This window comes from Littorina saxatilis, linkage group LG6 (genome assembly GCF_037325665.1).
Source record: "Littorina saxatilis isolate snail1 linkage group LG6, US_GU_Lsax_2.0, whole genome shotgun sequence".
Lineage (NCBI taxonomy): Eukaryota > Metazoa > Mollusca > Gastropoda > Littorinimorpha > Littorinidae > Littorina > Littorina saxatilis.
This window is the reverse complement of record NC_090250.1, coordinates 3228450-3255949: the sequence shown is the minus strand read 5'-3', so window position 1 is coordinate 3255949 and position 27500 is coordinate 3228450. Positions and strand designations below refer to the sequence as shown.

The following is a 27500-nucleotide window of genomic DNA, read 5'->3' as shown; positions in this document are numbered from 1 at the left end:
CACAAATCGGGGAAAATCAGGTCTTAAAAAGGAGGGAGTCTTAAAATGGGGGTAAACTTACAGAGGTTATGCACAGAAAGTCTGAGAAATCAGGATCTTGAAAGGGAGGGAGTCTCAAATTGGGGGGGGGGGGGGTGTCTCATAAGGGGGATTCCACTGTAGTAATAAATGGGGAATGAAAATCCCCCCAAGTTTTGACTAAATGTTTTTTTGTTGTTGTTGTTGTTGTTGTTGTTTTTTCCTTTTATTGTTACATGTTCGTCTACCATAATTTACCATTATTATTTTGACATTATTCCAAACTTGTTACATTAAAATCGTCCGCCAAATTTCATTTGCTTTTAAGAGTACGCTCATAAGCTTAGCTTGTTGTGCTCCATGTTCCTAATTTCATGTATGCGGCAATAGTACCAATGACATTTATTGAATAAACTTGTTTAAACCAAAATCCCCCCAAGGGTCCATCTTTCTCCTGAATTATTCATCTTTCTGTACTATCCATTGATGTAATCGTATCCTATGGATTTTTGCGCTATAAAACTTGGTAGGACGAACCGTCATAGATATAAGTCGCAGTGTATTGTGTAGGACAAAGTATGCGTGTGGGGGGAGGGTGGTTGTGTGTGTGTGTGTGTGTGTGTGTGTGTGTGTATGTGTGTGTGTGTGTGTGTGTTTATGTGTGTGTGTGTGTATATGTGTGTGTGTGTGTGTGTGTGTGTGTGTGTGTGTGTGTGTGTGTGTGTGTGTGTGTACGTACGTGCCAGCGTGTGTAAGAGCGTAAATGTGTTTGTTTGTGTCTATGTGTGCGTGTATGTGTACACCAGCGTACGTTCGTGTGTGCGTGCGTGTCTGTGCGGTTTGTGGCCAAGACAGTGCTGTTAAAATTGTCCGGCTCACGGGTTGTCAGTGCAAGGGTGCGCGGAATGCAGGAAGCGGCGATACACAATATTGACAGATACACAATATTGACAGATACACAATATTGACAGATACACAATATTGACAGGCAGCAGTGCAGCCCTTACCCCCAGCAGAGTAATTGGATTGTGTGTGATTTGTGGTCGCCACTGACACGTGACGAACCCTCCTCCCCGCTCCCCCCCCCTCCCGTCTGACGTCTCCGTCACACGCTTGTGTGTGGCTGGCAGCTGGTCTGGCTTCTGGCACTGCTATGCCACAGGTGCTGGTGTTTAAAGAACATCCAAGACATTAAGACAACGGAGGAACCCCCCCTTTTAAGACCCCCGGATTTATGACTAAGTCTTCCTCCTGTTTAGATGCTTGATTTTTCCGAGTTTCTGTTGATAGCCTGTGTTAATAAACCTCCATATTAAGACTCCCTACTTTTTGAAATAACCAAATCAGGCAAAAAATATGCGTTGAAGCAACCTGCATGCAACTGAGGTAAAAAAATAAAAAAAAAAATAAAAAAAAGAGAAAAAAAAAGACTCCCTCCTTTTTAGGACCGGATTTTTCCAGATTTTTGGAGGAGGGGGGGGGGGTTACTATTGTACAAGGACTTATTTTGAAATCCAAGGTTTCATTTTGCATAGAACATTTGGCTGTTCGATCTGGTTTACAAGCATCGTGAATACACACCTGCTCAGTTGTTATGGCAGTAAGCGTTTCCCCTTTGACTGCATGATCACTCTTTAACATGGTATTTGATCAAGACAAGAAGGTTGTTTTCTTAAACGATCGAAGAATATGCCGGGTTAGACACAAACACCGAATTAATAACCCAGAAGTGAATTCTTAAATGTTTGTCGCAAAGGTATTGTTGTGACCTTGGCTTACTGTACAGGTGCATGCTTATTCGGTAATTACTCTGTCACCAAACCGGCTGCCCTTCGCAAAAAAAAAGAAAAAAAGAAAGAAAGAAAGAAAAGCAACATGCATCAAGTAGTCACCCCACTCCTTAGATCCCGCAGAAGAAGAGCAGGTCCTATCTCTTTCACAGCTAAACACCTGTTGATGACAGTTAAGTCTGTCTTTAATTGAGCCCAAAGTTGTCTATTTTTACCAACAATTCAGTGCCAAAGCTTCGTACGGCGAGCTTCGTGAAGTCGACTTGGACCAATTAATTTCAGGCTTGACATATCAGTTCACACGATGGCGTGACATTTCTGCATCAGAGCCTAATCTTTGTCTGATTTCATTTCCACATATTATGTTCTTGGGGGTTTCGGCTTAATAACTCGATCATATTTGTCATTTGAGGTTCTTGCGACATTCCTGGTCACCACATTTCTTTGGAACTCACTGTGTGATTTATTTCCCTTCATTATGTACCTGTAGTAGATTTAGGGTCTGTCACTGGTTGATCAACTGAGGCTAAGTTATGTATGGAAGGAGGCATTATTTATTTTTCAATTTAAATTTGTTATTTTTTCTCCATTTTGTTCATTTTTTTTCAATACATCCCAATAATTATAACCATTTTGTTATTTTATAGCATCCTTATCAAGTTTTAAAATGATAACAGTTCTTTACACAGGTAAGCCACACACACAACCTCATGTGGGCCTGATCCATCCACACGCATACTCACCAACACATACTCGCACACCTGCTTTCCAAGACACATATATACCAAGGCTCGTCCCGTGATCGGGAGGTCGTGGGTTCGAACCCCGGCCGGGTCATACCTAAGACTTTAAAATTGGCAATCTAGTGGCTGCTCCGCCTGGCGTCTGGCATTATGGGGTTAGTGCTAGGACTGGTTGGTCCGGTGTCAGAATAATGTGACTGGGTGAGACATGAAGCCTGTGCTGCGACTTCTGTCTTGTGTGTGGCGCACGTTAAATGTCAAAGCAGCACCGCCCTGATATGGCTCTTCGTGGTCGGCTGGGCGTTAAGCAAACAAACAAACAAACAAACAAACCAAGGCTCGTCCAACATCTTTCTCCCACCCCCTATAGGGAAGGAGGCATTATAACATAGTATTATATCTTGAGTTTGTAGTTTGACGTTTTTATACAGTGTTACTCTCAGAGAAAAGCAGTCGTTAAATAGCGATTAAATACAACAACTTGTTTACTCTGAAAGATACCTTATTTCACGTGTTAAGGATTGCTTATGTCGACCGACACACGTCTGTTGAGGCCTTTACACATGCGCTAAGGACATCCTTCCACTGTGTGTGTGTGTGTGTGTGTGTGTGTGTGTGTGTGTGTGTGTGTGTGTGTGTGTGTATGTGTGTATGTGTGTGTGTGTGTGTGTGTGTGTGTGTGAGTGTGTACATACGCACTTGCCAGAGTGTGTAAGAGCGCGCGTGCGTGAATGTGTGTGTGTGTGTGTGTGTGTGGCTCTGTGTGTGTGTGTGTGTGTGAGTGTGTGTGTGTGTGTTTGTGTGTTTGTGTGCGTGTGTTTTTGTGACACGTGTGTGTGTGTGTATGTGTCTGTGTGTGTGTCCGTGTCTATGTGTGTGTGTGTGTGTGTGTACGTACGTACGTACTTGCCAGCGTGTGTGAGAGCGCGCGTGAGTGAATGTATTTGTGTGTGTGCGTGTATGTGTACATATCTTTCTGTGTCTGTGCGTGCGTGCGTTCGTTTTGTGTGTGCATGGTTCTATCTCAGAGGTATGTGCGTGCAGTGTCAAGTTTATAGCTATGCCACTTCAAGTTATGCCGTTGACAAAACGTCAACAAGGGCAGAGAGGGTCTGACCCGTTCTAACGGTTGACCGGATAACAGTAAGTACCCCATTAGTAGGGAGATTCAAAGGACAGCACGTTTCGTTTTGCAGCTCGTTTCGTTTGGTGAATGAGTCACCCCGCGAAACGGAACGTGAAACGAGACGGCATAGGCCGCAAACAAGATTTAGATGTATTCACGTTTCGTTTCGGAATGAAGGAAGGGCGATAAATCTTCAAGTGAAATTATCACGTCTGTCCTCGATCAGAATGGAAAAAAAACACCTAGGAGGTGGTCCAGAATCGGGCATACTTTGATTATTTTCAGTCCAAATAAATCACACAGACTTTGTTTATACAAAATCACATACGAAGCCAGAATAAAAATTCGATGCGATGACCTACTTGTGCTTCGCCATTTGCTTTCTTCACCATGAAGTTGGATAAATGTACCAGGATCAGCACCCTTCAAAATATTTCAGTTCACAACAGTTGTCTACCTCCAATGAACACATTCTCAGCGCTGAAAGACTGTGAAAGGGTTGATGAATCTAGCAATGCATAAAATGGCCAACAAATAAAACTGTTAGTGTGCAAAAATACTCACAAAAGTTGACGAAATATTGTTCGTTTTTTGGGCGTGGAAAACGTGACTGCGTTTTGACGTTCCACGTTCCGTTTCAGTTGACCTTCACCTTTCCAGCGAGAGACCCCCGAAATGATGACGTTTACCACAACTTCAAAACGAAACGTCCCGACGTTTCGTTTATTAAATCTCCCTACTGCCGGGTAGGTACCCGGGGTGCACAGTATGGACACGCTTCCACACCCACTCACCCGAACAAACCCGTCGTCACCATTCACCCGTTAAGCTGGGATCACCCCGCAGGTCTTTTGTCACGATCACGGGACATAACTCTGCAGGTCTAGTTTTGCCATGTCGATCGTACGCTTTGGCGACGGTATACATACTTTGAAAAATCTTCCAAAGTATGAGTGAACGTGGGAGTTTCAGTCAATGAACGATTAATATAATTAAGAAAAATATTTTCCTCACTGTATTAACGATCATGTACTCAAAACAAACAAAAAGCAACAAAATCTGCACTTAAAAATGTCGAAATATAGGAAACATCAGGAAGCTACATTTGAGTAAGCAACACGTAAAAAAAAAATAAAAAAAATAAATCACTGTCTGGACGTCTCTAACAATTTGTGGCAATTTAACCGAACTATTCGAGCACAAAGTTAGGTTGCAGGCTTGTGTTTCGATTTCAACATGAACAGGTAGCATCAAGGTAGCAGAATTTAACGTTGTCAAGGATAACTGGGTATTCAAGACTCGCTCTTTCCAGTTGTGGCGACAGGGGAAGCTGCGGTTGGACGAGATCGAGAGGGTTCTGTTCATAACTTAATTCTCCATTTCGAAATAAAGTGCAGCAGACAACATAGGCAGACCGAGAGACAAAAAGAAAGTGTAAGAAAGACATACAGAGATAGGGACACACACAGAAATACACACAGACACTGGCACACACGTACGTACACACGCACGCACGAACGTTTGCAATCACACCACCCGCACTCCCCAAACACACTGACGTTGCGTAGCAAACGCCAGAATGAAGAAAAGGGATATTTAGGGGGATCGAGGGGGTGGGGGGACATTATAATCTCAAGCGGTTTATGACGATATCATGTGAGTTTTATGCTCGGATACTGCTGAGTGTATTGCATCTATGAGAAAGAGTACTTGACATTTAAACGCAGTAACAGGCGGTCTACTTCCTGAAAGGGTCCCATTCGTAATGTTTTAAGCGAGAGGGGACCGCCCAGGGAAGGACGCCTTCTGTTGTCTCTCTTTCTTTTCAAAAATATACGCGTCATGACAGGTCACCTGTAATGTAAGGACACCTGCAGCTGATCCCAAGGTACTTTTCTTCTTCTTCTTCTTCTTCTTCGTTCATGGGCTGAAACTCCCACGTTCACTCATGTTTTTGCATGAGTGGGTTTTTACGTGTATGACCGTTTTTGCACCGCCATTCAGGCAGTATAGGCTGATTTTTTGGGAAGCATGCTGGGTATTTTTGTGTTTCTATAACCCACCGAACTCTGACATGGATTACAGGATCTTTTCCGTGCGCACTTGGTCTTGTGCTTGCGTGTACACACGAAGGGGGATAAGGCACTAGCAGGTCTGCACATAAGTTGACCTGGGAGAAATCTCCACCAGGCAGCCGCGGCCGGAATTCGAACTCACGACCTTCTATTTAAGAGGCCGACGCCTTACCACCCCGCCACTGCGCCCTTCCCCAAGGTACAACTATAGTGACATCCGTATCATACGTCAATACAGTGGAACCCCCTTTGTAAGACCTAAAAAAACCCAGAGTACATTCGGTCTTAAACAGAAGGGACTCTTAAAATTGGGATAAATTCAGAGAGGTTATGAACAGATAAATTTAGTTTGGGAAAACAGGGTCTTAAACGGGAGTGAGTGCTTACATTGGGGTGTCTTTCAAGGGGGGATCTTCTTCTTCTGCGTTCGTTGGGCTGAAACTCCCACGTACATTCGTGTTTTTACACGAGTGGAATTTTACGTGTATGACCGTTTTTACCCCGCCATTAAGGCAGCCATACGCCGCTTTCGGAGGATCAAGAGGGTTTCAATCAACAAGAGTAAAAATACTCTCGATACTTTCACAGTTATTCAGGCTTTTACTACATGTATTAGGCCCAATGACTTCTTCAAAATGAGTCATCGATAGTATTCGCCGTTTGTTCGTGGCAAGGTGCATATCAAGCGGCAATAAAGCGATCATAAGATTTGATACTTTCATACTGTCTTGCTTTATACTTCATGGTCCCGTTGCTGGGAAATTCGGGTCGCTTCCTCTCAGTTGAAAGCTAGCAGCAGCAAGAGTCGCGCTGCCAAGATGCATGCGTGATCAACCACTTGCACTTCTTGCAGAAAGACCGATTTCTTGTGTGTATACATGTTTTACAGCGGTATTCGTCACCAAATGTGAAATTCGTGTCGCTTCCCCCGAGTGGAAAGCTAGCAGCAACAAGAGTCACGCTACCCAAGTGCGTGCGTGTTAAGGCGTCATCAGCCACTTGCAGTTCTTGCAGAAAGACCGATTTCTTGTCAGTGGAGGTATTCGTCACCAATGAGAACCTTTCAGCTTTATGGCGCAGTGACCCCCCCGAGTTGGGGGTAGCTGTGTGTGTAGCCGTCCTAAAGGGGGAATGTTGACTTTAGTTCTTACACACCCAACCTAGACTTGACCGTAGCTGTAAGCCCCCGTATCTACAACCCCCCCCCCTCCCCCACTCCTCTTTTCCTCCGAATGTTAACTTACTGTATTGAAGTCAGGAACACTTGGGCCTCATCGACCCTGGCCCCTAAGGAGGACTCATTGTTTTCACCAGGAAACGTCTTGTTATCGGAGATAAGCATCGTGTGCTACCACCTTTCCTTGGACTGTGAATACTTTACCGCTCTAGTATTGGAGTCAGGAACACTTCGGACCCTATGTTGCAAGAAGTACAGTGTTTTCACCAGGAAACGTCTTGTTAGCGCAAGGAATTGTTAGTTAGACTTCGTTAAACGCGGAGACAAACATCGTGTGCAACCACCTTTCCTTTCACTGTGAATATTTACCTTGAGAATTGAAGTCAGGAACACTTCGGTCTTAGTTGTCGACCGTGGGTTGTAAGAAGTACATATTGTTTTCACCAGGAAGAGTTTTGTTAGTGCCAGGATATGTTTGTTAGACTCGGTGAAACATGGAGATAAACGTTGCACCCGAAGTGTTAAGATGTGAAGTGTAGTTAGTTAATTAGTTGTTGTGTGTGAAACTATAGTTTTGTGGTGGTGATTTTGACGGGATTTTAGAAACGGTTGTCTTAGTTCCAGGAAGTGTTTGTTAGAATCGACAAAACATGGAGACAAACGTCAGTTGCACGCGAAGTGATTTGAAGTGTAGTTGTTGTCTGTGATACTATAGTTCAGGTTGTCTCGTGGTAGTGATTTTGAAGGTATTACTGAAAGAGTTGTCTTCGTTACAGGAAGTGTTTAGTGTTGGACTCAGTAAAAACACGAAGACAAAAGTAACATGAACACACGATTTAAGTACTGTAAAGTGTAATTGGTTATTCATGTATTGTCTATTAAAGTAGTTCAGGTTGGTGGTTAAGTGCCGTGAAGCGGTGCTAACACGGAATTTACGTCTGTTGTTCTAGTGCGAGTGGATTATAACCTGCACCCGCACCCGGCATTTCTTCCCCCCCCCCCCTCCACTCTCTTCCTCAATCTCGAAAGTTCCCAAGAGATTTATGTGAGTACAGTCACGAACCTGATTGGCAAAAGGGCTATGGTGTGATGCGTCTGTTCTGGTGAGTAATTGACTGCTGTTTGTAATGAGGTTTCATTAATTACTCGCATTAGAACGAGTATGAACCAGGTTTTTAAGTACATAGTCTACGTTTTTTTATTATCGTGGCTTTGACCGGACATTAGGTATGTGAGCTAATGCCAAAAGTTAATTGTCCAGCATATTTTTAATTTAAATTTTTTTTTTAGAACATGTGCAATTAGCTTGTTGTCAGAGAGAAACTGGCGATAGCCGTGGACCGATGATTATCAGAATGGTTTTTATAGACATCAGACCAATACAGATACATATAATACAGATACATAAACTAGACTTGTAATTAGTAACTATAACAATAACGGTAACAAGTTCTGCGAAAGTTAGCCAACTATATATACACACAATTAACCTGAACATGAAAAATGAATCGACGTTTTGTGATTGTAAAGGTCTCTTGCTGAAATAGTTATGATGGCTACGGCGAAGTTGTATAAAAGTAGGCCAGTCGAGCAGATGGTAAACATAACCATACAATTTTGTTCGAGGTTTGTGATTGAATACAAAGTACAAGAACTATTAGTGAAATTATTGTCATGGCAACGGTGAGGTCGTGTAAAAGTAGCCCAGTCGAGCAGATGGTAAACATGACCGTTCAATTGTGTTCTCCGTTTGTGACAGAAAACGAAGTAGAAGAACTACAATCGAACCTGCCTTAGCGACCACCTCTCGATGACGCCCACCTAGTCATTACGAACACCCATACGAATCTCCGACGTTTTGTTCGCTTTATAATTCACCTTTCCATAGCGACCAACTGTCTTTAACACTTTCTACCCCAGCTATGTTGACCAATTTTTTTTTAGCAGAGACCAGCTGTGCTGCAGCAGGTCACTCAGAATTGTAGTAACTGTGTAGTAACTGTGTATCAATACGCTGGAATGCAGGCGTTAAATGGACGTTACAGGAAGCGACTGAAGCTAACCGTCTGAGCGGATATATCCGTACCTGGTCAGATAGAGCCATATGAGTGGGTACGGATATATCCGTACCTGGGAGACAATGAGTTAAACGAGCACTTTTGATCGGGCCGGGAGGTCGTGGGTTCGAACCCCGGCCGGGTCATACCTAAGACTTTAAAATTGACAATCTAGTGGCTGCTCCGCCTGGCGTCTGGCATTATGGGGTTAGTGCTAGGACTGGTTGGTCCGGTGTCAGAATAATGTGACTGGGTGAGACATGAAGCCTGTGCTGCGACTTCTGTCTTGTGTGTGGCGCACGTTATATGTCAAAGCAGCACCGCCCTGATATGGCCCTTCGTGGTCGGCTGGGCGTTAAGCAAACAAACAAACAAACTTTTGATCGGTCTCTTGGGTGGTCGTGGAAGACAGGTTCGACTGTATTAGTGATTTTATTGTGATGTTAACGGTGAAATTTAACAAAGGTAAGCCAACCGTGGAGCCGATAATCACCAACCGAACATGAAAGATTTATTAGTTTGTGATTGAAAACGAAATGGATGCATTGATTCCTCAGAGGATGGATGTTTAACTGCTAATGGCCGAATGAAATTCTGTTTAGAAATGCGTTGGTGTCATGTTTGCGCAATTACATTCTGATGCTATTGGGAACAGGGGGATGATATGTTATTTTCTATCTTTTATCTGTAGAATAAAGTCAACATAATTCGGAAAATCACGTAGGACGGACAGAAATAGATTCTGACTTGAGCTACGCTCTGAAACGAAAATGGATTCTGACTTTAGCTACGCTCTGAAACGAAAATGGATTCTGACTTGAGCTACGCTCTGAAACGAAAATGGATTCTGACTTGAGCTACGCTCTGAAACGAAAATGGATTCTGACTTGAGCTACGCTCTGAAACGAAAATGGATTCTGACTTGAGCTACGCTCTGAAACGAAAATGGATTCTGACTTGAGCTACGCTCTGAAACGAAAATGGATTCTGACTTGAGCTACGCTCTGAAACGAAAATGGATTCTGACTTGAGCTACGCTCCGAAACGAAAATGGATTCTGACTTGAGCTACGCTCTGAAACGAAAATGGATTCTGACTTGAGCTACGCTCTGAAACGAAAATGGATTCTGACTTGAGCTACGCTCTGAAACGAAAATGGATTCTGACTTGAGCTACGCTCTGAAACGAAAATGAAATCCCAAACCAGATAGCCTGCTAACGTTCCAAATTTCAGAATAGAAAAACAAGAATTGTGAGTTATTTGAACGTTTAATTTATAACAAAACAAAACCTTCACAGGCCAAGTTGAGTATCTGTACCATCAATGTGTGTCTGTCTGTCCACTTCAGAGACCGTTAGTTTAACGCTCTGAAACGGAAAAGCTGACCATTGGACACATTTGTTTAAAGCTCCTTGACTAATTTGCTACCTTTTTTTGAGGGGGGGGGGGGGGGTTGCATAGGATAAGCATTTACTTGAGTTTGTGCCCCCCCTCCCCCCCTTAGTTGTTTGCTAATAGTTTCATGATATTTGTTTTAAATAAACTCCCCCCCCCCCCAAAAAAAAAAAATTAAAAAAATTAAGACAACCTTACCAGAAAGTAGAATTAGGTTCTACAACCAGGACAGAGTCCACTTATAGAGATCACTGACCGAAAGTGCGTTGGTCTGCATGCAACCGGGATCTGTCACTCCTTGAAGTATGACATGGCCAGCGTTCAACAGTTCGTTGTTGCGCCTTGATTCGCTGCTTGTTATCGTTCGCTTGCCTGCTTTCGGGCGGGGATGTAGCTCAGTCGGTAGCGCGCTGGATTTGTATCCAGTTGGCCGCTGTCAGCGTTCGGCGAGAGATTTATTTCTCAGAGTCAACTTTGTGTGCAGACTCTCCTCGGTGTCCGAACATCCCCGTGTGTACACGCAAGCACAAGACCAAGTGCGCACGAAAAAGATCCTGTAATCCATGTCAGAGTTCGGTGGGTTATAGAAACACGAAAATACCCAGCATGCTTCCTCCGAAAGCGGCGTATGGCTGCCTAAATGGCGGGGTAAAAACGCTGGGTCATACACGTAAAAGCCGTGGGAGTTTCAGCCCATGAACGAACAAACAAACAAACTTGCCTGCTTTGATTAGACTACAGTGGAACCCCTTTTAAAGACCTCCAAAAGTCCGCGAAAATCAGGTTCTACAAGGGATGGTTAGCAGGGAGTCTGAATATGGCAGTAAGTTGACAAAGGTTTAGAACAGAAAGTCCGAGAACACTGGATCTTAAAAGCGAGGAAGTCTTAAATTGGTTTTTTTTACAAGGGGGGTTCAACTGTACTTCCATTCGCTATCCCTTTAAAAGCAAACACTTGGAGAAAAGTCAAATGTTTATACATAATACATAAAAGACACTCCGTTTGTACAAAGGTGGGTTCTGACTAAAGCTAAGCTTTGAATGACTTGGAAAGATGGCCCTCGCCATAGGACACGTTCGCTTAGTCTTCGGAAGGGAAACAAAACAAATTAATGCTGATACATGAATAAAATCACTCTTAAGCTACCAAAAGTGTTACCAGTACAGAGTACAATGTTCAGATCACATATCGAAAGTGCGTATATATATATATGTCGTATCCATTCTGTACAATTTGCGCATTATGTACAATGAGCAGCATATCGTGCTCATTGTATACAATGAGCAACAAGTTTTACTCATTGTATACAATGAGCAAAACTGTTGCCCATTGTATACAATGAGCAAGACCATAAAGTTGCACATTGTATACAATGTGCACCGAGTGAGCAAGATTGTTGAATGACGTTCAAGCTACACTGATATATGAATCATAGTGAATGGTAAAGTGTTCAAATAACGATGTTTGTTATGTTTAAGCATTGTTTTAATTCTCATTTCGCTAAAACTAAACAGTGTATTAAGAATTTAATTATTGTAAATTAAAGGGGCCGAAAACAGGTAAAAACAACTTTGTTTAAAAAAATTCTTTGATGCATAGGAACCACTTAAGTGAAACCGCACATCGATAGCGCTGTTAGTTTGGCTGGAAATAACATTTAACTTTGTAGTGGAAGTAGAATGACGTCATATTTTTTATTTTAAAACGGCCGTAACTCGCTTCAAATTTGACCAATATGCATGCGTTTTTTGTGTGTTGCTTTCGGCGTTTTGAACTGGCGTGCATGTGATAAGAAAAAGAATCTTTTCTTTTTTTTAAATATATTTTTTGTTACATTTACCTAGAGTAAAGAATAAAGAGTAAGCAATCTCTTTTTGGCCCGAAAACATGAAACGACAGCAACCTGTTGACTGCCCCTTTAATTAAACAATAAAAACAAATACAACAATTAATGTTGTTTCAACACACGCACACACACATAACATTCGTTCATAATAACGCTCACATTGTCATGTCATGCTAAAAGTAAGAGATAGAAACAACAATGTCAGCTAATGAGAGCGTCGTTTTCACCGCCTTTCACACTTTTTCTATTTGTGAGTAAAGGGTTCAAATAACGATCTTGCAAACTACGTGCGATTTTGACCAAATAGGACTGAACCGAACTCGTGTTTGAAATTGTTTGGATTCAATCAATCAATCAATGAGTCTTATATCGCGCATATTCCGTGGGTACAGTTCTAGGCGCTCTGCAGTGATGCCGTGTGAGATGAAATTTTATACGGCCAGTACATTGCAGCCATTTCGGCGCATATTTACCTTTCACGGCCTATTATTCCAAGTCACACGGGTATAGGTAGACAATTATTAACTCTGCCTAAGCAATTTTGCCAGGAAAGACCCTTTTGTCAATCGTGGGATCTTTAACGTGCACACCCAATGTAGTGTACACGGGGGGAGGTTCGGACACCGAAGAGAGTCTGCACACAAAGTTGACTCTGTGAAATAAATTTCCGCCGAACCTGGGATCGAACTCACGCGGACAGCGGCCAACTGAATACAAATCCAGCGCGCTACCAACTGAGCTATATCCCCGCCCCGTGGATTGTCTGTCCACTCTCTTTCTTTCAGTATTTTAGTTTCGGTGTCAGTGTCAGTCTGCCCGGCGATAGAACGCGACCACCATGGATCAAAATCGAACTAAGTTTGATGCAGAAGTGCAACGTCAAAGTGTTGGCCACGTGAAGTGGTTCACACAGGAAGACCTTACCACCATGACGGAAAGAGTTCGACAATTGAAACTCGGAATTCAGTCGAAACCAGTTCGAAATCAACGAGAGCAGGTTATTCACCCAAGATGACATTCCAGAAGAAAACCGGAACAAGACGAAATCAGTCAGAGAGACCGCCATCGCAACCAGCCGTGGACACGGCCAAGGCTACGCTAAATGTAACTGCCTCGGAGTATGCACAACAAACAAATGCAAATGCTTCAAAGCTCGGCTTCAATGTACTTCTCATTGCCACCCCCGATCTGCTAAATGCAAGAACCATCATGCTTAAAAAAAGAAGCAGGTGACCTCTGTGGTACGTTGTTGTCGTTGTTTCCATGTTTTAGCGTGACATGAAAACATGAGCGTTATTAGCAAAAGCGTGAAAGGCGGCGAAAACGACGCTCTCATTAGCAATGACATGACAATGTGAGTGTTATTATGAACGAATGTTATGTGTGTGTGCGTGTGTTGAAACAACATTATTTGTTGTATTTGTTTTTATTGTTTAATTAATTTACAATAATTAAATTCCTAATGCACTGTATAGTTTTAGCGAAATGAGGATTAAAACAATGCTTAAACATAACAAACATCGTTATTTGAACACTTTACCATTCACTATGATTCATATATCAGTGTAGCTTGAACGCCATTCAACAATCTTGCTCACTCGGTGCACATTGTATGTATACAATGTGCAACTTTATGGTCTTGCTCATTGTATACAATGGGCAACAGTTTTGCTCATTGTATACAATGAGCAAAACTTGTTGCTCATTGTATACAATGTGCAAGATATGCTGCTCATTGTACATAATGCGCAAATTGTACAGAATGGATACGACATATACATCTATTGGGTAGATCCTGGAACAGAGCCTGTCATTTACTATGGATTGGAACGTCATCATACGAAAGTTAATTGGTGGGGTCTGATTTGCTAGCTGCTATCATTCACCTGGCTTCATCCGTAAGCCTACTTATATTGCTGGCCGTTTAAAACCAACAAACCCTGAAAATGTTTATTTAATTTTTTTTGTAAGTTATTGAAACTGACCTGTTCAGTCAAAATTAATGCTCTTACAATGAAAACAAAAAGAATAATAGGTTATTGGAATATTCAATTATTGAAAAAACAAAACGTTAAATGGAAGAAAACACTCTTAAGCTACCAAAACTATATTACCAGTATTACTATTACCAAAATTCCTACAATGGAAAAAGTGACTATTGTGTTGAGTTCTATTGTTACTTGCTACGAAGAGAAGAGTTGAGTAATTCTTTAAACTATTCGCTCGATAGTCCGCACAGAGTCTGTTAATTATGATGAGTATTCGAAAGTACTAAGGTCTTGGAACAGACGATAGTTAGTTAGTTAGTTGTTGCTTTTTGGGTCCAGCGGACCATATAGGCCAAATTAGGACCACGGAACAGACGATGCCAATGGCAATGGAATATAATGTTCAGTGTACAAGACTTTCTTTGTGTGGTTGTCTTCTTCTGCATTCATGGACTGACACTTCCACTCTCTTTACCATTCCGCTGTTATCTCTGAGTCAGGGGCCAGGCACATGTTATGCAGTTCGTTCAGAGTAACGTACGTAGTACATAACGACATTTGGGAAGTTCCAGACATCAACTGCGCATTACTGCGAAAAATGGCACCGGATTTAGAACTCTATCTCTAAATCTAATTCAATATTGGATACAAATTATTCATATACTATTTCCCCAAACCCTGTTCGTCCTAGATAAATTAAAGATTCGATATTCGCAAGGGGAAAGCATTCATTATATTTCATTTTCAAAAAGGGAAGCTTTTATTACATTACATTTTCATTCATGAAATGCAATGAACGCTTCCCCCCGATATCCGTAATTGAGAAAGTTTTCTGTCCGTGAATGATTTATTTACCGAGTGCACTTGTCACTTGTGCAATAATCTTGCGCCGTTTTTATTTACTTTTAGATTCGGGCTGTATGTCAAGTGAACACGAGTGTCCGCGCACCGATAATATTGATGATCCTTTTGCTTAGTTACTTGTTAACTCCACGCAGCGGGGATTGAATTAATAATCTTGTCTGTTATTAACTTTGTCTGACATGTTTACGCTTGATATCCGCGCTAAATCGAAACAGGTTTTGTTTAGCAGAAATGGCATGTTTTTAAACGTCGACGCTTTGGGGGGAAAACGTTTTCAGAATTTTACAAGTGTCTTTTTTTTTCACACTTTCACTGCTTCTCTTGCTTTTTACATTTAGTCAAGTTTTGATTAAATGTTTTAACATTGAGGGGGAATCGAGACGAGGGTCGTGGTGTATGTGTGTGTGTGTGTGTGTGTGTGTGTGTGTCTGTGCGTGTGTGTGTGTAGAGCGATTCAGACTAAACTACTGGACATATCTTTATGAAATTTTACATGAGAGTTCCTGGGTATAAAATCCCCAGACGTTTTTTTCATTTTTTCGATAAATGTCTTTTATGACGTCATATCCGGCTTTTTGTAAAAGTTGAGGCGGCACTGTCACACCTTCATTTTTCAATCAAATTAATTGAAATTTTGGCCAAGCAATCTTCGACGAAGGCTGGACTTCGGTATTGCATTTCAGCATGGAGGCTTAAAAATTAATCTATGACTTTGGTCATTAAAAATCTGAAAATTGTAATTAAAATCATTTTTTTTATAAAACGATCCAAAATTACTTTTATTTTATTCTTCATCATGTTCTAATTCCAAAAACATATAAATATGTTATATTTGGAATAAAAACAAGCTCTGAAAATTAAAAATATAAAAATTATGATTAAAATTAAATTTCCGAAATCGTTTTAAAAACAATTTCATCTTATTTCTTGTCGGTTCCTGATTCAAAAAACATATAGATATGATATGTTTGGATTTAAAAACACGCTCAGAAAGTCAAAATGAAGAGAGGTACAGTAAAGCGTGCTATACAGCACAGCGCAACCGCTACCGCGCTGAACAGGCTCGTCATTTTTACTGCCTTTTGCACTAGCGCCGGACTACGGTCACTGTGAAAAAATGCAGTGCGTTCAGTTTCATTCTGTGAGTTCCACAGCTTGACTAAATGTAGTAATTTCGCCTTACGCGACTTGTTTCTTCTTCCTGCCATATTTCTTTACTCTTTTCCTTCCTGTGGAAGAAAGAGGGGGTGGGGGAGGGGGGGGGAGGTTGACTACTTGTTCCACGAAGACAACCGTCGCGCAAAATAGTGGTCTTTGATCAAAAACGAAAAGATCAACCAGCCTTCATTTATGATAGTACACTGTTGGTCCGCATGATCTCTGTTGGTTCTACAAAGTCCAGACATTGCTGAATGGTGAGCATTGATCACCATGGAAATTAGCTGTTTTCGCAGTCGATTTCGCTGTGTGCGAGCAAATCGTTTTTTGGTGTTTTGCGTGAGGATAATATTCTATCAAGAACTGAGCCGGATTCCCCGTCTTCCTCCGTCCCCCCACCCTCCCCCCACACACATTTGTTTTTCGTTACCTAGACAATGCAAATATTTTTCTGCCGAGCTATTGTGTGTGAAGTACAAACTTGAACGCGTTGAGAAAATTGTTCTAAGCTGGCAGGGAATCGAACCAAACACACAGACTGTGACTCCTTGACTAACTGATTTTACGTCTTGTGAAGTGTGAAATGCACATTTTACATTGTAGAAATGTTGTTGTTGTTGTTGTTGTTGTTGTTGTTGTTGTTGTTGTTGTTGTTGTTGTTGTTGTTGTTGTTGTTGTTGTATAGGGGACTGATAATCTTGCTACACTTATACCCGAAGATTATGGGAGTCACCATATTGACATGATGAAATGTAAACAACGAAGTGACTGTGGTAAGATGAACAAAGTTAAAAAACAAAGGAATACTGTACTCACCGATACAAGAACGAGACAAGACGGTACCGATACAAGAACGAGACAAGACGGTACCGTCTTGTCTCGTTCTTGTATCGGTGAGTACAGTATTCCTTTTTTTAAATTTTTTTTTTAACTATGATGAAATGTGCTTTTATGAGTCACAAATGCTTACTTTTTAACAGTTGTATACTCTTTTTCTTGAATAAATCCATGCAACGCTGAGTAAGTGTTTGCTGTTACCCATACGAGCGTATGTGGCAGTTAAGTACAAGAAAATGAAGTTCTGGTTGTGTAATCACAAAGGCTTTCTTTTTATCATACCAGTATATTATACTCGCTTTCTCGAACAAAAGGTTTTTTTCTGCAGAGAAAAAGCCAGCAAAGCTGAATAAAAAGCTGTATTTCTATCCTGAAAAGTTTTAAGCTGACACCTGCCAGGCAATTAAGCATAAGAAATGAGTTTTTAAGTGTGTGGTTCAGTGCAAACAATTCCTTGACTGCACCTTATCAGTTCAAAACTGCTGCGCCTTCTTAAATTTGTTGGACCTCGCTTATCAAAGGCAGGCATTGAGTGTGTGTGTGTGTGTGTGTGTGTGTGTGTGTGTGTGTGTGTGTGCGTTCGTGCGTGCGTGCTTGTGTGTGTTTGTGTGTGTGTTGGTGTGCGGGTGTGTGTGTATGTGCGTGCGTGCGTGTGTGTGTGTGTGTGTGTGCGGATGTGTGTGTGTGTGTGTGTGTGTGTGTGTGCTCTGGCCTTTCAGAACAGCGAATGACACGGTAAGCAAATACAGGTTATATAAATGCGGCCTGACTTGCTCAAAGAAGTTGAATCCCAGCCAAACACACTCGGCGTGAGTCGTGTCCCGTTCGATGAAAAAGCAAGGATCAGGTGTGCTAAATAAAATTTGTGGTCTTCAAAGGTCAAGTGTAATCATGAAGAGTCTCTTTCACCCCCTCCCCCCCTCCCACACACACCCAACATATACCCACTCACACGTATCTCTCACAGGAACCGACTCCACTACCTTTCTACTAGTACCGCTTCTTAGGACAACACAACTGACTTGCAAGGAGGGGGGGGGTGGTGATATAGGGAGAGAGAGGAGGGGGATATAAACCGAGAGGGTAGAGGGAGAGAGAGAGAAAGAGAGAGAGAGAGAAAGAGAGAGAGAGAGTGTGTTAGTGTGTGTGTGTGTGCTCGTGTGTGTGTGTGTGTGTGTGTGTGTGTGTTCGTGTTAGTGTGTGTGTGTGTGTGTGTGCTCGTGTTAGTGTGTGTGTGTGTGTGTGTGCTCGTGTTAGTGTGTGTGTGTGTGTGTGTGTGTGCGTGTGTGTGTATGTGTGCTCGTGTTAGTGTGTGTGTGTGTGCTCGTGTTAGTGTGTGTGTGTGGGCGTGTGTGCGTGTGTGTGTGTGTGTGTGTGTGTGTGTGTGTGTGCTCGTGTTAGTGTGTGTTAGTGTGTATGTGTGTGTGCTCGTGTTAGTGTGTGTGTGTGTGTAGTGTGGGCGTGTGTGTGTAGTGTGGTCGTGTGTGCGTGTGTGTGTGTGTGTGTGTGTGCTCGTGTTAGTGTGTGTTAGTGTGTGTGTGTGTGTGCTCGTGTTTGTGTGTGTTAGTGTGTGTAGTGTGGGCGTGTGTGTGTAGTGTGGGCGTGTGTGTGTGTATGTAAGAAGAGAAGATAACAGACTTTGGCTTTCAGTGTCTGTGAAATATATACCAACCGAGAACTAAACACAGGCGTGAACATCCATATCCACAAGTCACTGCCTATTAATGTCTCCGCTGGAAAATCTATGGCTTCTTGCCTTCCCCTACACTTCCATATTTCAAGGGATACTTCGACTGGTAATCCAAGACACCGTAGTTCTGTTCTTAGATATATACGACAATGTTCATCGACGCAGATTTCTCAAGGCTTTCAGATGGGATAAGAGCAACTTCCACTTTGACGCATACCAAAAATCCAGAGCTTGGCTGCACACACTAATCTGTTAATTAAAAGACGTCATCAGTGTGCCGCAGTGCCGCCTCAGTGTCTGGGGCGTTAACTCTGCCACACCGCTTGAAAATTCTGACAGAGTTATTTCCGAAAAAACGTCTATTAAATGTGCTGCATCGATAATTCGTCTAGGAATAAATCACTACATGTTCCAGCGAACATGACAGAGCTAGCGGCGTTTATTATACTATGTTGTATCGATAGGTCATCCAGTATTTAAAACACTACTAAGCAAACATGACAGCGCAAGCGGCGTTTATTTTAATATTTTGTATCGATAATTCATCCAGTAATTAAAACACTACCAGCAAACATAGCAGAGCCATCTACGGTTATTTAAATATGTTATACGGATCATCTGACTATTCAATGCAGAGGACGTGATGCTAGCGGTACAGGAAAGCGTCGATTCAATACATAGCAACCATTAATATTTTATTGTTGATAAATAAGCCTCTGTTTGCATCCTATGAACACTCGACACCATTTTGTGAGCTGGGGAAGGAATCGATTTGTCAACATTAAATCATTCTGCCACTTTTTTTTCTCCCTTTTAGAACTAATCCTCTTTACTCATCAATAAGCTGTAAGTACCATATCAAAATAAGGCATGACACGAACATTCGACTTTGACCGCGTCAAACATGATGCCTTTTGGCTATCTGATCTTTTGAGAATCGATAGAGAGAGAGAGAAAGAGAACAACAAGAACAAGAACAAGAACAAATCTTTAATTGTCTAAGGCCACAGCCCCTTACAATAGTGGTTAAAATAACAGCAATAGTATCTGCACAGTTATAAATTATAGTCACGCATAAAATTCAACAAATACATTAAAACCCTGATGACATGTCACTGAACCTCATTTATAAGGGTTCGTCTCTTCTGTAGCATGAAGAACACAAATCTGCTGAGAGAGAAAGAGAGAGGGAGAGAGAGGGAGAGAGAGGGAGAGAGCGTGTAAGGGAATGTGTTGATCTGGATGTGTGTGTGTGTGTGTGTGTGTGTGTGTGTGTGTGTGTGTGTGTGTGTGTGTGTGTGTGAGCGTTAGCGTGTTAATTTAAGTAGAAGTGTTTGTTAAGTGTTAGTGTGTGTGTTAGTGTTGGTGTTAGTGTGTGTGCGTGTGTGTGTGTGTGTGTGCAAGTGGACATTTTATGCTGAACCCCCCCCCCCCCCTCTTAAAGAGAAAAGATAATCTTATACTTCGCAAAAGGCTGGACAAATCCTTTGTGATTGAAAGTATCGTTCCCACGGGAAGGAGGGGATTTGTAAGCTCAGTCAAACATGATGAAGTTTCTCTATCTGTTCCGTTGAGAATCAGTCACACTTCGGTTAATTTCCTGCTGTTGAGGAAAGCCGACGATCTCATTTCCTTTGGCTCTTGACGAACTTGTCAGCATTTTGCTGGAGCCCCGGATGTAATGATATGTTTTTTTATCAGCACGTGGCAATGCATACTAAGGACCATTACCTCTGATTGGATTTCATCGATTCATGGTTCGTTTTTGTGTGACTAGTCTCTGGCGGTGTGGCATTCCAGATGGGATTGCTTCGCTGAATGGAATGGAAATCTGGGGTCTTGAGCTTATTTTAATTACATTGACTCATTTAGCTGTTTTAATGTGATTTCCGCCCGCACACCTTCGGAAACTACACGACTTATGAAACGTAAATAGGGTAAGGGGGGAGGGCTGAAAGAAATATTTACTTGACATCTTTTTAAGGCTGCAGACACGTACTCAAGGAGATTAATATAATTATTTGTGACCAAAAGGATAAACAAACACACGCGCAGATGACATAGATTCAGACAGACAGATAACCAGACAGACAGATAGACAGACGGTCAGACAGACAGTCGGATAGACAGACAGACAGACAGACAGTCGGATAGATAGACAGACAGACAGAGAGACAGACAGTTAGAGAGACAGATACAGAGACAGAGACATATATGATATTCTATGCGCATACACAAATTTGCATTGCCGTTTTAGAATGCTGCAATCCCTATTTTCACGCGCGCGCGTGTGTGTGTGTGTGTGTGTGTGTGTGTGTGTGTGTGTGTGTGTGTGTGTGTGTGTGTGTGTGTGTGCTTTTTGAGGGGAAAGTCAGGGTCGATGCTTAACCATTATGATCAATAATTAGACTTCAGCAGCCACGCAATACAAATATTAAGGAAAAACACTAGCAGGTTATACGTGTGTTTGGTGTTGCTTTGTTTATGTAGCAATGTTAAATACACTTTCTGACTTGTGATTCAGCGTTATGCAACCGTTCTCAAAGACCTCACATTTTCTCTCCATTTGTCTTTGTAGGGTTCCCCAAGGAACGAAGTGATGTATGTAGCGATGTCGCATAGGTTATGTTAGCAATGTAAACTACACTTTCTGACTTGTTTCTAGTGTTGTACTACCGTTCCCAAAGACCTCACGTACTCTCTCTTCTCGGGGTAATGTCGGTATCAGACAGGGTTGTATTGCAGTGTCGTTCTGTTTTTAAAAGCCTAACATTCTCGTCTTGTTTTTTTAATTTTTTTTATTATTTTTTTTTTTGGGGGGGGGGGGGGGGGTCCCCAAAGAACAGGATGATGTCGGTAGCGGTGTCGCATAGTTTATATTAGCAATGTAAAGCGCACTTTCTGACCTCTATTCCAGTGTTGTTCTACCGTTCTCAAAGTCCTTACATTTTCTCTCGTCTTGGTTTTTTTCAGGGTTCCCCAAAGAACGGAGAGATGTCTGTGGCAGTGAGGGTGGGGTTGCAGCCCAGAGTCTACCTGGAGGGACTCCAGTACATGCATGACCGTATCAACGACGTCCACAACGAGCTGGACCAGGTCCTGTGCAGCTACCACGACACCGGACAGGTCAATGAAGACGAGTTCGTGCACTACCTCAAAACCTGCGACCAACACTTCCTCCGTGCCAACACAGTCCTACGGAAACGCGACGTTCCCCTGGAGGTCATAGACTCTGAGACGCGGCTTGTGTCTTTGTTAAACCAGCTCCGCGAGACTGAAGACTGCGATCAGGACACGATACAGTATCTGACTGAGTACTGGGAGAACGTGAAGAACACCGCGGAAAGTCTCAAAGCTGTGGTCAGCAAGTTCCAGACTAATGTGCTCAACAGGCTGAAGAAGAACTACACGAGTCATAGTACGGGGGACACCCATCTAGAAATGTGCTCCGAGTATATGGAAGACATTTCTGGTCACATGACCGAGATGGAGAGAGTCCTCACCAACACGCAGATCGTTCTCAAGAGCTTCCACAGCGGGTTGTACCAGAACCTGTTCGACACTTCGCGATTCGTGGACTTCCTGGTGGTGTCTTGTGACCTCAAGGCTTTCCCTTTACTTCGGCTTGTGGCCGACGTGGCCCTGAAAGTGACCAAAATGTGTGACATTGCACATCTGTGGCTGGCCAGAGACCAGCAGTTCATGCAGGAGATAAACTTGTTTATACGAGAAGCCCGGCATCGGACGAAGAAGAGAGAAGCTGATCTACAGTAAGTTGGTTAATTTTGAGACAGAGTGTTCTGTGTGGTTCGTTTCTTACTGTCAGCTGCGTGTCACGGTTTTGTGTCAGTGTCCGAACCTGGTTGGCAGTTAAGGAGAGGGAGAGAGGGAGGGAGAGAAAGAGAGAGAGAGAGAGAGAGAGAGAGAGAGAGAGAGAGAGAGAGAGAAAGAGAGAGAGAGAGACAGAGAGACAGAGAGAGACAGAGACAGAGACAGAGACAGAGACAGAGACATAGACAGAGACATAGAGATAGAGAGCAACAGGATGGATAAAACAGTTCCAGTAAACTTAAAGATATTCATCGTGCAAGTACCAAGGAGTCGTCCAGACTTTTAATTGGGAAAGTAGCATCCTTCCACTGGTTGGTCGGGTAGCTCGTGACTTGTGATCCTAGGGTCACGGGTTCGAATCTAGTCCAAGACGGACACGGGTCAACTTCATGTGCAGACTCAGAAAAATATCCATGTCCCACCCTCATGTCTCCACAGTGGAACGTAAAAGACCTCGGTCATTCTACCGTAAATGTAAGTGGAGATTACACCTATAAAAAGAAAAGCATACAGTTTCATCTGAAGTCGGGGTAACACCCGGGTACATGCCGCTAATGGTTTCACCGTGAGTGCGTAAAACAACATTATCATCATGCTGCTTTTCCATCACACAGAAACCAGAAGGAGAAGCAGAAGAAGCACACGAAGAGCCTGAAAGCCGCCAGCATCCTGCTGCACAACAACCGAGACAAGCTGCACCGGATCGAGACGGAGCTGTCTGGCCTCGAGACTCAGCTGGACGGATGGGAGCGAAACAAGCAGCACTGCCACAACCAGATCACGCAGAAAGAGAGCATGGTCGACTTCCTCAAGATCACCCTGTCCCAGACCAAGAGGAACTACAATCTGCAGACCAAACGGTCAAAGCTCTCGAGACAGGTGAGTTTGACAAAATTGGAGAGAGAAAATCCACAGTAATAACTGTCTGCAGACCAAACGGTCTAAGCTTTCGGGACAGGTGAGTTTGACAACATTGGGGAGAAAAAACCCACGGTTATAACTGTCTGGGGAACCAAACGTTTAAAGCTCTCGAGACAGGTGAGTGTGGCAACTTTGGAGAGAGAAAACCCACAGTAATAAGTGTCTGCAGACCAAACGGTAAAAGCTCTCGAGACAGGTGAGTGTGGCAACTTTGAAGAGAGAAAACCCACGGTTCTATCTGTCTGTGGAACCAAACGTTTAAAGCACTCGAGACAGGTGAGTGTGACAAAATTGGAGAGAGAAAAACCACGGTAATAACTGTCTGCAGACCAAACGGTCAAAGCTGTAAAGACAGGTGAGTGTGACAAAATTGGAGAGAGAAAAACCACGGTAATAACTGTCTGCAGACCAAACGGTCAAAGCTGTAAAGACAGGTATAATCGAGAACAACTCCACGGTAATAACTGTCTGTGGAACCAAACGGTCAAAGCTGTAAAGACAGGTGAGTGTGATCATTTTAGGAAACGGTAATCAGCTAGACCATCGGGCTGGTTTCACGGGCCAGAAACACATGTCGGTCTACTGCAGTTGAACGAGTGAAATGCAGCGATTGAACGAAATCGGGTTTCACGAAACAGTTTTGTGTGAATGAATCTGTTATATTTTAACGGCGAGAGTGTGTGTATGTGTTCTGCGCGAACTTAGAATCCGGTTTCATTCTAGAATGGACCGGGTCCAGGTTGGAATTCTAACCCTGCGCAAGTACAGGGGTGCCATTCTAGAATGAAACCCTTGAATAAAGGGGGCCGTAATGTTTGTAGGTAAGACAGTTGTCTTCCCTTGAATTATCTCCACCTGCACCTTCCCTTTGATAAAATGGGGCTGATTTGTCTACCCCTGAAAAAATCCTTTGGCGATCTTGCGATGTCATGTCATGTCAAGAAAGTTGACACTCCTGAGTACGCAATAAACAAAGGCAGACCATAGCAAGGGGGACTACCAGGGCGGTATTGTTTGCAGGGCAGTTGTTTTTGTGATGAGAGCCGGTTGCGGCCGCTTGCAATGTCAGCGCTGTCTCCCTCTCGGAAATGTCCGGTTTTTTGACAATTTTTTTGACAGACAGACAGACAGACGGTCAGACCGACTAACCGACAGACAGACCAACAGAAGGACAGAGTGAGTTATAGAGCTGTTGTCACAGGTTTAAAAAAAAGTTGACATTATTTCTTCACAATTCAGAAGACCAACTTCATGTATATGAATAAGATTAAAAGTTACAAGCGAGATCGGCAAAACACTGTCAGTCCGGAAATTTCCGTTCGTAGCGATCAGTGCTGAGTGTCTCTCAAAATCGTAATCACTTTCAGAACATCACAATCCCAATTCACGATGTCTTTGAGTAAAGTGTAAAAAACCCGAAAAAAACCCCAACCAAACACACAAAAAACAAAAACAAACAGAAAATCCACATTTGTGGCTTTGGCTGTGTGATAGTCTAACTGAAATGACTATTCCAACTTGGACCCAAATTCCAACCTTGCGCACGGCCGATTCTAGAATGGACCAGCAACAAGGGTTTCATTCTAGAATGGCACCCCTGTACTTGCGCAGGGTTAGAATTCCAACCTGGACCCGGTCCATTCTAGAATGAAACCGGATTCTAAGTTCGCGCAGAACACATGCATTAAGATGTATATTCTGTGATTTTGTTTAAACCTTACTAGCTTTGTGTGTGTCACTTAATGCACCATCGCACACAATTCTCATGGATTTAGGATAAGGAGACGACATCATAATTATAGTCCTTGCTTAAGGTAATACAGTAAATTTCATTTGATGTGATTGGACGATCAACAATTACTGTTGTGGACTCTTGGCACTACCTTATACGACCTCTGACCGTTGTAACGCCTAGTTGCAATCTGTTTGTTGTTCTCAACCGTCGAGTTCGGAGCAATGAGGTCTGTAGTATACACAGAACGGTCCACACATGTCAAGGTGACACATCCATCCCCACTATAGATAACGCGACCAAAATGACTTTTGTGGACTCTTGATAGCTCGCTGTCTACTTTGTGTACACATACAAGGGCTGTTCTTGTCTCTTGTTGATGCTGTAAATGTTTTATACTGACTTGCGACGCCATTGTTCCTTTTGATTTGGGACAGTGTTTTTTTGTGTTGTGACCTCAATGTTTAATGGTTTTCGAGGACCCTTGTTAGTTTAGGAGATAATCCAAATAGACTCGAGGTTGCGTTTTCGTGAATTGTAGGAACATGTTGATTCAGCATTGTGGAAGCTATTAACTCAATGGGTTAGCTTTTGAAGTTTGCACGCAGTAATTAATGTCAGTAACTGTGGTGGGCGTTATATGTACGAACGGTATTTAGAGGGAGAGAGGGAGAGAGAGAGAGAGACATAGAGAGAGAGAGAGAGAGAGAGAGAGAGAGAGAGAGAGATAAAATAAGACAGAGAGAGCGAAAACACACACACACACCCACACCCACATATACACCCCCCACATACCCACTCACACACACACTCACACACACCACTCACACACACACACACACACACACACACACACACACACACACACACACACACACACACACACACACACACACACACACACACACACACACACCCCACACGAGAAAAAAAGAAGAGAGACTGAAACTGTCACACACCATTCACTCTTAAACTCTAAATCTAACGACTTAAAATAAACCCTCACAACACGACCTCAAACTCAACCTTCTTTCTTGTCCACCAGGTGAAGGAGCTGCAAGACCAACTGGGCACGATGGAGCAGGACCTTGGTAACATTCAGGGCGAGATTCAACAGAAGGCAGAAGAAAAGGTCCGCCTATCGGAAAAGGTCGAGAACGGGGAGAAATCGTACGACGTCCTGAGGACAGACATGGCGCGGTTCACATCCAATCTTCAGCAGCTGGAGTCGGAGGTCACGGATCTCTCGGGCCAGCTCCTGCAGCTGGAGATCATCCACAACCTCAAGACCAGCCCGGAGAAGGTGGAGGAGATCTACGACAGGCCTTCCACAGTCAAGCTGGCGCCGTCATTGAAAGAAAAGATCATGGAGAGGAAGAGAAAAATCACGCCGAAATAACGACGACTACATGATAGTTTGATGCAGAGTTTGATGTGTCACCGTTTGTTGCTGCTCACGTGCAGAGGAGAGGCGCTAGAACTACACCAGCAGGCAGTCCTCAATTTATCCCAAAGTTGCCTTCGCGAAGTCTTCTGACCATACCACCAACAAAACCCTGATGCCGTGTCTAAGCTTCGCGGAGTCTTGTGACCATACCACCAACAAAACCTGACGCAGTGTCTAAGCTTCGCGGAGTCTTCTGACCATACCACCAACAAAACCTGACGCAGTGTCTAAGCTTCGCGAAGTCTTCTGACCATACCACCAACAAAACCCTGATGCAGTGTCTAAGCTCCGCGCAGCGAGCTTCGTGAAGTAGGCATCGCAATGAATATCAGGCTTGAGCAAAGCATGAAACGCCAAGGTAAAGACGACTGCACGATACAGTCGAACCCTGTAATTACGACCACAAAGGGAGCAAGTAAATTTTAAGGGGCTTATTGTCCGTCAGGTCTTAATTGCCTATATTGGACATGAATAAATTGGTTTATACGATTCGAGTTTTACGCCCTCACGGCTTTTTGATGTTTGCGTGTTTAGGTGGTTTAGAATGACCAAGATCTTTAACGTGCCATTGTGGTGACACGGGGGTGGGAGATGGATACCGTCTCTGGGTCTGCACATAAAGTTGACCCGTGTCCGTCCCGGCCCGGATTCGAACCAGCGACCTCTCGATCACAAGTCCAGTGCTCTACCACCTGAGCTACCCGGGCCCCCCACAAAGGGACCAAACAGAAGTGATCTTTATAGACTGGTGGTGGCCATGGAAACGGGCAATTTGGAAGTAAAACTCATCTTGGACCCTTGCC

The 27500-nt window shown here is 43.1% G+C and overlaps 1 protein-coding gene across 1 annotated transcript in view; it reads left to right on the top strand.

Annotated features, from left to right (window-relative positions):
- LOC138968315 (uncharacterized protein MCAP_0864-like) overlaps positions 1-27106 on the top strand; it is a 33482-nt gene extending 6376 nt beyond the window's left edge. Inside the window, exons 2-4 of the mRNA XM_070340873.1 lie at positions 21740-22536; positions 23212-23476; positions 26296-27106. Of these exons, the coding sequence (XP_070196974.1) occupies positions 21761-22536; positions 23212-23476; positions 26296-26649 (1395 nt within the window). The 5' untranslated portion in view covers positions 21740-21760 and the 3' untranslated portion in view covers positions 26650-27106. The remainder of the gene's footprint in view (positions 1-21739; positions 22537-23211; positions 23477-26295) is intronic.
- Positions 27107-27500: the final 394 nt, after the last annotated feature.